We start from the raw sequence: 11,940 nt of genomic DNA, 5'->3' as shown, positions 1-11,940 counted from the left end.
AAGCAGTGGGGGGTTGCTAAGTAAGCCGTGCTCAATTTTATGATTTTGGGGGCTATGGTGGTTAAGCAAATCACCGCAATTGTTTGCCAAAGCTTAGGCAGCTCCCGCCCATTGATTTTGCTTGTAGGAAGCGCTGAGAAGGTACTGAGCTGAAGAAGACAAATCCTCAAGAACATCATTGCTGCTCCATTAGTTAGCGTGTTGGGTTGAAATTCAATGGTACTCGTGACTCAGTATTGTACAAGCCAAGATGATGGGATTCAGTCAATAAAACATAGGTTAAGAAACCACAGTTAGCATTCTGTGCAGATGTCGCTTCCCGGTAGCTCTCAATAATAACAAAACAGCATATTCTCTTGTCAGCAAGATGTGGCAAAATTTCTAGGATGGTTGGATTGGTCTTTGATCATTCTTTTCCAGCCAAGATTGAAAGCTCCTTCTTTTCTCATGTTTTGTCTTTAGTTCGTCCCCTCGGAAATGTTAAAAATAAAAATTCAGTGGTTTGGTCAAGACTGACCCCACTTGAGGAAAAAAATTACCCAGTCCACCACTCATTCCTGAAACCATTTAATTAATTCACCGGTGTGGTTGAAAATGAAATTGGCACGGAGGAAGATTAATTAGAGAGACCATGGATGTGGGAGTTTATTAACAAGAGTTTAGATAACACGGAGAAGTGTCAGTTGCCTGGGGGAGTGAAGGAGCTGCCTTCTTGAATGATTTAAACCTCACCCCCATCACTACCCTACAAATACTCTTGGGATGAGTCCCCAACAGAACCGATTCTATTTGGAGAAAGAGATTCCCACAGAATCTGGAAGCAAGCTCTTGAGAAATACTATGAAAGACAGAAGTCTTTTATTTTCAGTAATTTTGCCCCAACTGAGGACCCCCTTCTTTGCAATGCCCCACAGTTCTGAAGCCATCTTTAGTCCACCTTCTCTTCCAGCTGGGCTTTCATGAAAAACTCAGGGTTGCGGAGACAGCGAAACACAAACAGCTGCGGGAGGACTCCATGGATCACGTTGAGAACAAGAAACCACACCTTCCCTTCATCTGGGACTCTGTAGATGTAGGGCGTTCTGGCATGTATGGAGGCACCAATGTGTGAGAACTGAGCCTGGAAAGCAGAAGGAATGGAATTCTAGTTGTCATTTGTGCATGGATCTGTGTTAACTGCCCCCATAATCACTGGATGCATCAAGATGTTCCCTTCAGTCAAAGAACCATGGCCCATCACTCTTGAAGGTTCCAGAGCCCCCGGGCTATGGGTTTTAAATGGGTGTTTTAAATGAGATTCCACCACCCACTTCTTTGTCCTGGACCAGGGGTGAAATCCAGCAGGTTCTGACAGGTTCTGCCGAACCGGTAGTGGGAATTTTGAGTAGTTCGGAGAACTGGTAAATACCACCCCTGACTGGCCCGGTCCCCATCTATTCTCTGCCTCCCGACTCCCAGCTGATCGGGAGGAAATGGGGATTTTGCAGTATCCTTCCCCTGGAGTGGGAAGAGAATGGAGATTTTACAGTATCCTTCCCCTACCACGCCCACCAAGCCACACCCACAGAACCGGTAGTAAAAAAAAATTGAATTTCACCACTGTCCTGGACCCATGCATTTGCGGGGAACTGGGGTGTATGGCAACCCTCCAACAAACCCTCCCAAATTCAAGTGCATCCCCTTATCTCAAAATCATCATGAGTGCCATCTCCAAGATACAATCCCCTTCATTGGTTTGTAGCTTTGCTTCTTGGGCAAACCCAGCTCGTAAAACATTTATTTATCATAGGGCCTATTCACACCACATTTCGATAAAAAACATTACAAGAGATAAAAATATATAAAACATGAAATATAAAATTAAAATATTATAAATGTATGTCTAGATTACAGATATGTGTGTGTGTGTGTGTGTGTGTGTGTGTATGTATGTATGTATGTATGTTGCATTTGTGCTGATAAATAAATAAAGGGAGACTAGTATAGATCTATTCATCAGCACAAATGCAACACAAATGTAACAAAGGCAACAGTAAAAATAATGGCTTTCTGTCTGGATGGTCTCTTGTGATGAGCCGATAGACAGAGAAAGGAAGCAGTATGCCTCCTCCCATATTTGGGCATACCAGGGGTTGTGACACTAAATGCATATGTATGTATGTATGTGTGTCTCTCTCTGTGTGTGTGTATGTATATGTGTATGTATATGTGTGTGCGTATATATATATGTATGTATATATATATATATATATATATATATATATATATATATATATATATATATATATATATATCTACCTATCTATCTATCTATCTATCTATCTATCTATCTATCTATATATTGTTTGGCACCGCTGGGAAATCAGCAACATCTCCATTCAAAAAACAATGATTGGATTTAGTGGAAAGACTGAAGTTAATCAGCAATGGGTTTGTCTAGGGCAGAAGTGGTATTCAGCAGGTTCTGACCAGTTCTGGAGAACCGGTAGCGGAAATTTTGAGTAGTTCAGAAAACCGCTAAATACCACCTCTGACTGGCCCCGCCCCCATCTATTCTCTGCCCCCGAGTCCCAGCTGATCGGGAGGGAATGGGGATTTTGCAATAACCTTCCCCTGCAGTGGGAAGGGAATGGAGATTTTACAGTATCCTTCCCCTGCCATGCCCACCAAGCCATGCTAACAGAACCAATAATAAAAAAAATTGAATCCCACCACTGGTCCAAGATTCTCCAACCTTGGCGATTTTAAGATTGGTGGACTTCAACTCCCAGAATTCTTCAGCCAGCGAAGCTTGTGGGAGTTGAAGTTCACCAGTCTTAAAGTTGCCAAGGTTGGAGACTCCTGGCTTAGCCAACCAGCTAACCAGATTAAGCAAACAATTTACGTTTGAACGAAAGCTGATTGGGCTTCACCACCCAGACCTAAACCAAAAGAAAGCCATCCATTATTATGGCTAATTCAGTATGCATCCCCTTTCCATTAACTTGCTTGTTATTTTAAGCACGGCATCAATCAAAGTTGGCACGTAATCGAGTATCCTGTTATTCTGCTTTGAGAAACCAGAATGTTCTGGAGAGGATCCATGTCTCTCTGTCAGCTCTTGGCATAGAATCGGGACAGCCACTCAACTTTTCCTGCTTCGAACTTTGACACAATGGCCTGGAGCCTTTCCCAAGCACCCGGGACCCCACCTGCTGCTCGATAAAAGGTTATGGTAGAAAAAATAGAGCAATTTGCTGTTTCCTTTGCGAAAAGCAAGGCTTTTCGTTCAGTTTCCATTCGTTTCCCTTTCAGAAGAAGGTGTTGCTGATTGGGGTTTTCTGGAACATGCCATAAACTTGCATCTAAGGTTATGGGCAAGAGCAGAAGTTAGGCGAGCCAAAGAATATTTTTAGCATAAACAAACATGTAAAGATAGAAGCAGCTAGGGCAGGTCAGGATTGTCTTTTGTCCTTTTTGTCTTTCATCCATTATCCTCTGTTTCAAACAGTGTTTCATTTGTGTATTAGCAATGTTGATGATTGACCTGAATTCGTGATCTTTGTCTCTGGCCTACAGAGGAAGAACTGATTAGGTCATGCTCGAGACTCATGATGGTGAACCTATGGCATGGGTGCCGGAGATGGCACACACAGCCCTTCTATGGGCACGCACACCGATGCCAGCTGCTCTTCTGGTTTCTGGCCACCGGAGTGCCTGAAAATAGCCAAAAATGCCCCCCAAACAAGCCGTTACTTGGGCCATTTTCAGGGAGGGCTTATTATCCGTGGAGGTCTTATTTTTGGGAAAGCAGGAGAGTTTCCATTACTGATTCCTCTATCTGCTTTCTTTAATCTGGCTGTCTTTAGCCTCTTGGCAAGCCCTCCCTCCACACTGAATACATACTGGGTGCGGCTCAAAGCAGGATAATATCTCCAGTAGCAACAATACTTCTGCCTGGCTACTAACAACATGCACAAACAAACAGCAAAAGAAATTGAATGGGTAGCTTTCATCCCTTCTGAGCAGCGAATCAACCCTTGAGTGGATTAGGCTAAGCTTTGATGTCTGTGTCCGTACAGCATGCTAACTGAACCATCTTTATTTGATTAACACAGTCGCCTGAGTTTATCCAACACATTGAACCAGAAATGAAGAACATTGGATGAGCCTCAACATGTCTGTGAGCCACAAATTAGCTAACCACTCATTTTAGGTTAGTAGGTTGATCAAATCCAGCCTGTGCGGCTGACTTTGTTTTGGCTTAAGCGCATGAAGTTGGCAAACCATTTTTAATGGCTTGAATGGTATGCGAACACCGATGACATTGATGATTTTATTCCACTCCTTGTATATTTTGGCCAACGCAAGGCAGCCAACATGCCAAATGCCCCTTCCTCTTCCTCCTCTTTTCCCCACAAAACTTTTGACGTGGGTTGGCTGAAAGAGAGGAAGTCCAAAGTCATCCAAGTTGGCTCTTATGTCTAAGGGGACCTACAACTCTTCGTCTTCTAGACCAGCACCTTCTCCAGGACACCAAACTCTATTCAGTAAATTATAGCTTAGGAGGAAACGGTTATGAAGAACGGTTGCAGGAACTAGGCACGCCTAGTCTAGTGAAAAGAAGGACTGAGGAAAATATGGTAGCACTGTTCCAATATTTGAGGGGCTGCCATGAAGAAGAGGGGGTCAACCTTGTTTCAAAGCATGGCACGACAAAACCGCGGTCCACTAAAGCGCGCCCGATTAAAGCGCGTACCTGATGTCATCAGCAGCGTGACAAATACGACCGCGGAGATTTTAAAAAGCGCTTTGAAAGCAAGCCGATTCACGTAAAGGTAAGGGTTAGGGTTAGGTTAAGGGTTAGGTTAAGGGTTAGGGTTAGGTTTAGGGTTACGTTAAGCGTTAGGGTTAGGTTTAGGGTTAGGTTAAGGGTTAGCGTTAGGTTTAGGGTTAGGTTAAGGGTTAGGTTTAGGTTTAGGTTTGGGGGGGTTAGGGTAAGGTTTTCGCTTTAATTTTAAGTTTACCGCTCACAGCGTGATGTTTTCGTCGCGCTGTGATGACGTCAGGTACGCACTTTTGTCGAGCGCGCTTTAGTCTACCGCGGTTTTGTGGTGGAACCATTTCAAAGCACTTGAAGGCAGGACAAGAAGCAACGGGTGGAAATGAATGGAGAGAAGCAACTTAGAACTAAGGAGAAATTTCCGGACAGTGAGAACCAACTTGTCTCCAGAAGTAGTGGAGTAACTGGAAGTTTTTAAGAAAAAGACTGGACAGCCAGTTGTCTGAAATAGCATCAGGTCTCCTGCTTGAGCAGAGGGGAGGTTGGACTAGAAGTCCTCTAAGGTCCCTTCCAACTCTATTATTCTGTAGTCTGTGGACCATCTAATGTTCTGGTTCATAGCTGCGCATCCCCTTTTGAATGTGGAAGTGGTAGAGAGGAAAGCTACGCCTTCTAGATCAGATCATTGAAAAAAGCTTCTGGTCTTACCTGCGCCAGTCCTCCAGCATGAATGAGAGTTAAATCGGGCATCCAGGTGCACCCAGGTACAAGCAGACCATAGAGTGAAATTATGTAGTAGGGCACCGAGTAGAACATGTAGACCAACATCTGTAATGTTAGAAGAGAAGAGAATTGGTCTGTGCAGCTTCAAAACAGGAGCCATTTATTTATGTGTGAAGTCTGCCTGTATGATTTTGTAAATGAGACAGGAAAGTAACCTGTAACCTGAGCCATAAATCATGGTTTGTGAACCGTAACAGTTTGGTCAAGCCATATCTCGTCAAGCCACAGTTGATTTTTTTAAAATTCATGCAGAATATGAACCCTGCTACTCTATGAAGGTTTGAAAATTGTGACCTGCTTGTTGTGCAAAGCCAACCAATAAGGTCTTAGTCTAAAAATGTTGATCATTAGCATGATTTGTCCAGTCATGCATCCAGTGGTGAAATTCAATTTTTTTTACTACCAGTTCTGTGGGCGGGGCTTGGTGGGTGTTGTGTGGCTTGGTGGGTGTGGCTTGGTGGGCATGGCAGGGGAAGGATACTGCAAAATCTCCATTCCCTCCCCACTCCAGGGGAAGGATCCTGCAAAATCTTCATTCCCTCCCCACTCCAGGGGAAGGATCCTGCAAAATCTTCATTCCCTCCCCACTCCAGGGGAAGGATACTGCAAAATCTCCATTCCCTCCCCACTCCAGGGGAAGGATACTGCAAAACCTCCATTCCCTCCCCACTCCAGGGAAAGGATACTGCAAAATCTCCATTCCCACCCCACTCCAGGGGAAGGATACTGCAAAATCTCCATTCCCTCCCCACTCCAGGGGAAGGATACTGCAAAATCTCCATTCCCACCCCACTCCAGGGAAAGGATACTGCAAAATCTTCATTCCCTCCCCACCCCAGGGGAAGGATACTGCAAAATCTCCATTCCCACCCCACTCCAGGGAAAGGATACTGCAAAATACCCATTCCCACCCCACTCCAGGGAAAGGATACTGCAAAATACCCATTCCCACCCCACTCCAGGGGAAGGATACTGCAAAATCTCCATTCCCTCCCCACTCCAGGGGAAGGATACTGCAAAATCTCCATTCCCACCCCACTCCAGGGAAAGGATACTGCAAAATCTTCATTCCCTCCCCACTCCAGGGGAAGGATACTGCAAAATACCCATTCCCTCCCCACTCCAGGGGAAGGATACCACAAAATCTCCATTCCCTCCCCACTCCAGGGGAAGGATACTGCAAAATCTCCATTCTCTCCCCACTCCAGGGGAAGGATACTGCAAAATACCCATTCCCTCCCCACTCTGGGGCCAGCCAGAGGTGGCATTTGCCGGTTCTCTGAACTACTCAAAATTTCCACTACTGGTTCTCCAAAACCTGTCAGAACCTGCTGGATTTCACCCCTGCCTGCATCACACCTCTAGCTAAACCATGATTGCTGAAGAAACTCTTTACTGGATTCATATTGCAGTAATCGCCAGTTTCCAACCCCAATATTTAGATTCACACAGAATTCTATACAAGGGGTCCCCAATCTGTCAGCCATGGGAGACTTGCAGCTGGACCAAGGAAATGGCTGGCGAGCTCATGAGCATGCACTCCATTTAAGTGAACGGCAGGAGGGCATGCATGGACTCACGCAAATGGAGCTGCTTGTCTGTACACTTGCACACTCGTGCAGAACCATTTCCCCCCACCCCACCCTGCTGGTCCACAAAGCTGGAAACATCGGGGGAACTAAATCATAAGCATATCCGTTCAATTCTGGCTTAGCCTCATGAATTAAAGTAATCAGCCTTCCTTCTTGAAATGTATAAGCATAGTTACCAAATGTTATGTGTGAATCACAATGCAAATTGTGTGCAAAACTCAGTTGGGGCACCTGAAGCTTTGGATAGGCAGCGGGATCCTTGAGGTATGGCTCATGAAGTTGGCTGTAAAGTCGACACAATTCCCCTGGGCAGTCCAAAACAATCTGAAGAAAAAATGGATCATAATATTTCAGTGCAATAACCTACAGGTTAGGAAATCCCCAGTGTAAATCTTCCAACTACCTAGTTCCAACTACCGTACCATCTCATCTCCCTGGGTATGTAAGGGAGGGAGAGAAAAACAATTTGTAAGGGTCTATTCTTAATCACATTGATGCGATGACAAAGCATGTGTCAAGCACCGGGGACATCAGGAGATTCAGGCAGTTCAAATGAGTTTATAAAGATTTATTGTAGGCTTAAGCTCGCTACAAGAATCTGGCCAACTAATAGTCAAGGGAAATGAGCGGGAGATAAGAGAGGCATTCAAGGTAGGCTGGACTTAGATCTCTTGTGGACGTTCAGGGATTCATGACTTATGGTGTGCTTGACCCCTCTTCCTTTAGGTCATCTCCTACAGTGGATGGATGGGTAGGATGATAGATGGATGGATGGATGAATGGATGGATGGATGGATGTCAAATGCCAGGGAAACAGCAGATTCAGGCAGTTCAGATGAGTATGCTGCCTTAGATCTCTTCCAGGTGCTCAGGAATTCATGACTTATGATGCATTTGACCTCTCCCTCAGGTTTAGCTTGGTCATCTACAGCAGTGTTTTTCAACCACTGTGCCGCGGCACACTAGTGTGCCGTGACATAGTGTAAGGTGTGCCATGGGAAAAACACCTGCCTATAGTCAATATAGGCACAGAGTTAAATTTTTTTAACATTTTCTAATGGTGGTGTGCCTCGTGATTTTTTTCATGAAAAAAGTGTGCCTTTGCACAAAAAAGTTGAAAAACACTGATCTACAGCATACAAAGTCATAAAACGTGCATTGTGACATTATGTGATACACCCCACGCTTCTGGTTTTGCAATGCCATGTTGCACACCAATTCATAAACTTATTAATAAGTGTCTGCTGGCCGATTGTGCAGCTGTTACTGTTTAATTTAATATTAAATCACTCCTTTCCTTTGAAGTTTTAAACTCCGTAGAAATTCAAAGCTCGAACAATGTTACGAAGCTGCTCGGCACCATTTTGAATGTCTCTTTAGCAAGTAAGATATCAGAAGGAATTCTTGTAAAAATGAAGCTAAGGATTAATACAAACAATTAAAAGTTCACGTGTACAGGGTCCGCTCATCTTGGATTCAGTAAATCAAATTTTGTTCTGAGATGGGAGGTTTTCTTTGCGCTGCAAATCGCAGCAGGAATTCCTGGCACGGAGACAATTCTGCCCTCGGCTGGCCTTCCCCCCCTCCCAGAAACGATCTGCGAGAGTTGGTTGGCACCAATTCATAAACTTGATCACACCTGTCCGCCCACCCATGGATGTCTATGCCTGGACCTTCACTTTTCCTGTCCCGTGTTGAAGTATAAACATAGCAGCCAACTTTAAATGCATTAAAATTCAAATGTAAGACTTTCCACAAAAGTGTGCATGGCGCACGCCTCGTGTTATAAGATCCCTGTGCCTATTCTTCAAAAAGGCCACCTACCATGCCCCTGAAGAGACAGAATCCTGTTGCAAAAATGAAATACGAAGCCAGGAGAAAATCAGTCGGTCTTCTCAGGAGATTCTGCTTTTGAACTTCTTTGATAACCTGCAAGGGGGGGATGGAATCCCTGTTAGAAGTTTGCGCCAAAAGCAGCAAAGGACTTTGTAGCATCTCTGCAAAACAATATACTTTGTGCCATGTGCCAGATGTTTTTTAGGAGGGGCCCTGGCCTCTGCAATTTAGCAGGAACTTTTCCAGCAGGCCCCAAAGTGTCAAAACAGTTTGGAAAACAATGCACAGACTTTATTCATGCTGCCTGCCAAAATCATGGGGTCGGTTGAGTATGGGCCGAGTGTCCTAGGAGGCCTCAACCCCTTTGCTTTCCAATCCATGATTTACGGCTTATCAACCCAGCCAAAGTTATAATTTGACAATTGTGCAAACTTATCCAATTATGCTTAATTCCATAATTCAAAGTGAAACAAACCACTGTTTAGCATGTTGCAAAGTAAAAAACACCCAAAAGTCTTTTTCTCCTCCTCCCCTTACCAAAACAAAACAAAACAAAAACTGCTCCAACACTAGAGGTTTAAAAGAAGAGATTGGACAACCATTTGTCTGAAACGGTGTAGGGTTTCCTGCCTATGCAGGGGGTTGGTTTGGAAGACCTCCAAGGTCCCTTCCAACTCTTATTCTATTCTATTCTCCAGTCCCCTAATCATCTTGGTTGCTCTTCTCTGCACTCTTTCTAGAGTCTCCACATGTTTTTTACATCATGGCGATCAAAACTGGAAGCAGTTTTCCAAGTGTGGCCTTATCAAGACATTATAAAATGGTATTAACACTTTTCATGATCTTGATTCTATCCCTCCGAGCACTCGGGCCACCACAGGTATCCCTGACACGAGTGACGTCAAGCTGGCCACGCCCATCCCAACAACGTCCCCCCTCTCCCAGGTCAAACACAACCCTGATGCGGCCCTCAATGAAATTGAGTTTGACACCCCTGTTCTACCTGTACATAGGCAGACTGTGATTCTATGCATGCTTAACATAGGGAGCATAAGCAGAAAAATGTCTTCACCTAGGATGAAATGACATGTTTCAGGCCTTTGGAGTAGCAATTTGATTTATTCGCTTTGAGATTTATTTGCGAGGTGAGCCCAGCCATGATATCTTGCAAACCACAGTTTCAGAAGGATCCTGGCAAGTCATGGCACATTCAGAAAAACCAGGAAACGGGATTCTATTCTATTCTGTTCTTTTGAAATCCAAGCCTTCTCTCCTTCTCCTTCTCATCATGACAATTGTTAACAAGAAGAATACCTTCGTTGGGAAATCGACAGCTGCTGGAGGTTGATTATAGATTTTGAAACCAGCCCATATTGGGAGACAAATATACGGCACACTTAACAAAGAGACAGGACACAGTCTCATTCCATATTTTCCTATTCGGGAACAGGGAAAACAAGAATTAAGGATCGTCAATGACAGATTGAACACGGTGCAATCTTTTGCATGCCTATTCAGATGAAAATCGCAATGAAACCAGCGCACTTTTCTGATCTTGTTTGCATGATAAGTTCAGCTGGGTTATTTGAATCCTGGTTTATTCGGATATCCCACTTTCAAAGTTTCATACAATGCATGAGATAAAGCTCAGGGGTGGGCTGCTACGGGTTTTCCCAGGTTCAGAGAACCCATAGCTAATGTTATAGCCGATTTGGAGAAACCTCCAAATCCCTATCCTGGCTGGCCCCGCCCAACCAACTCTCCCCTCCCCTCACTGCAGGACAATTCAACAATTCAATTTGATTATTTAAAACAATTAAAAATTATTTTAATTCTTGTCATTTACATATCATTTTGTCCCTCCCTGGACATCCTTTAATGATTCTAGTCCACTGTTTCTTTGATATTACTCTTCTCCCGCAGTGAGTTGTCATGGCAAGTTGGCCATGGCAAGTTGGCCATGGCAAGTTGGCTGCAGTGAATTGGTTGCGGCGAGTTGACCCTGGCGAGTTGTCGTAGACCTGTCACAGGACGCATTTTTGACTTTCCAGCTAGTGTGCAATTCTAGGTTACCCAACCTCCCATCTCAGCACTAAACGTATCCCATGCTGCTTTGGCTTTTGAGATTGGCCAAAGTTATCTAAATGCTCCCAGACTGCTGTACAATACAATGAAATATGCATTTCATTGGTAACTGATCTCATTGCCTTAAAAATGCAAGAATCTGAAAAAAAGGTCAATTACACAAGAATCTGAAAAAGAGGTCAATTACGCAAGAATCTGAAAAAGAGGTCAATTACGCAAGAATCTGAAAAAGAGGTCAATTACGCAAGAATCTGAAAAAGAGGTCAATAAAGCCCCAAAGGAAAGTGTATCCTGGATATTTCCTTACCCACAATATTTCCAGGGATAAAGACAATTATGCTCATTGTGATGGATCCCATCCAGTACAAGCCAATCATCCGATAATTTTCCCTGCCAGAGGAAACAGAAAACCTTGCTATCAGATACCATTGTGATGCACGTCTTCTTACTGGAAGTACATTCAAACTATACATTCCTATATATTTACAGTCGCTGAATGTATTACTTGCACTAAATCATTGCTTTCGTTTTAAAACATAAACGGGCTGTGTTTAAAATATTCAGCCCTATAGGGTGGAGGCGGCGAAAAGTAAGTAGGGTGAAGAGAACCCATCTAAATGGGAATAGCATCACTGCGGCTGAAATCACACGACATCAATGTAGTTTGTTGGGTTAAGGTAGTGGAGCATGACCAAGAAGACTTGAGTTCAGGATGGAAGGCTGAGTCAACTGTGAGCCGCTCAGAATCGAACTCCTGGCAGTGGGCAGAATTAGCCTGCAATACTTCATTCTAGCCACTGCACCACCAGGTCTCCTGACTCATGAATCTCATAGCAATAGCACTTATGTACCACTTCACAGTGCTTGAACAGCCTTCTCTAA

At 44.1% G+C, this 11,940-nt stretch overlaps 1 protein-coding gene across 1 annotated transcript in view; it reads right to left on the bottom strand.

Annotated features, from left to right (window-relative positions):
* Positions 1-841: 841 nt before the first annotated feature.
* Positions 842-11,940, bottom strand: part of TM6SF1 (transmembrane 6 superfamily member 1) — a 26,861-nt gene continuing 15,762 nt past the window's right edge. The window contains exons 5-10 of the mRNA XM_032232393.1: positions 11,366-11,448; positions 10,288-10,409; positions 8,962-9,066; positions 7,369-7,461; positions 5,471-5,590; positions 842-1,120 (exon numbers count right to left, since the gene is read on the bottom strand). Coding sequence (XP_032088284.1) covers positions 929-1,120; positions 5,471-5,590; positions 7,369-7,461; positions 8,962-9,066; positions 10,288-10,409; positions 11,366-11,448 — 715 coding nt within the window. The 3' untranslated portion in view covers positions 842-928. The remainder of the gene's footprint in view (positions 1,121-5,470; positions 5,591-7,368; positions 7,462-8,961; positions 9,067-10,287; positions 10,410-11,365; positions 11,449-11,940) is intronic.

The sequence above is a fragment of the Thamnophis elegans genome, chromosome 16, assembly GCF_009769535.1.
Source record: "Thamnophis elegans isolate rThaEle1 chromosome 16, rThaEle1.pri, whole genome shotgun sequence".
Classification (NCBI taxonomy): Eukaryota; Metazoa; Chordata; class Lepidosauria; order Squamata; family Colubridae; genus Thamnophis; species Thamnophis elegans.
The sequence above is the reverse complement of the archived record's forward strand: the minus strand, read 5'-3'. Positions and strand labels throughout refer to the sequence as shown.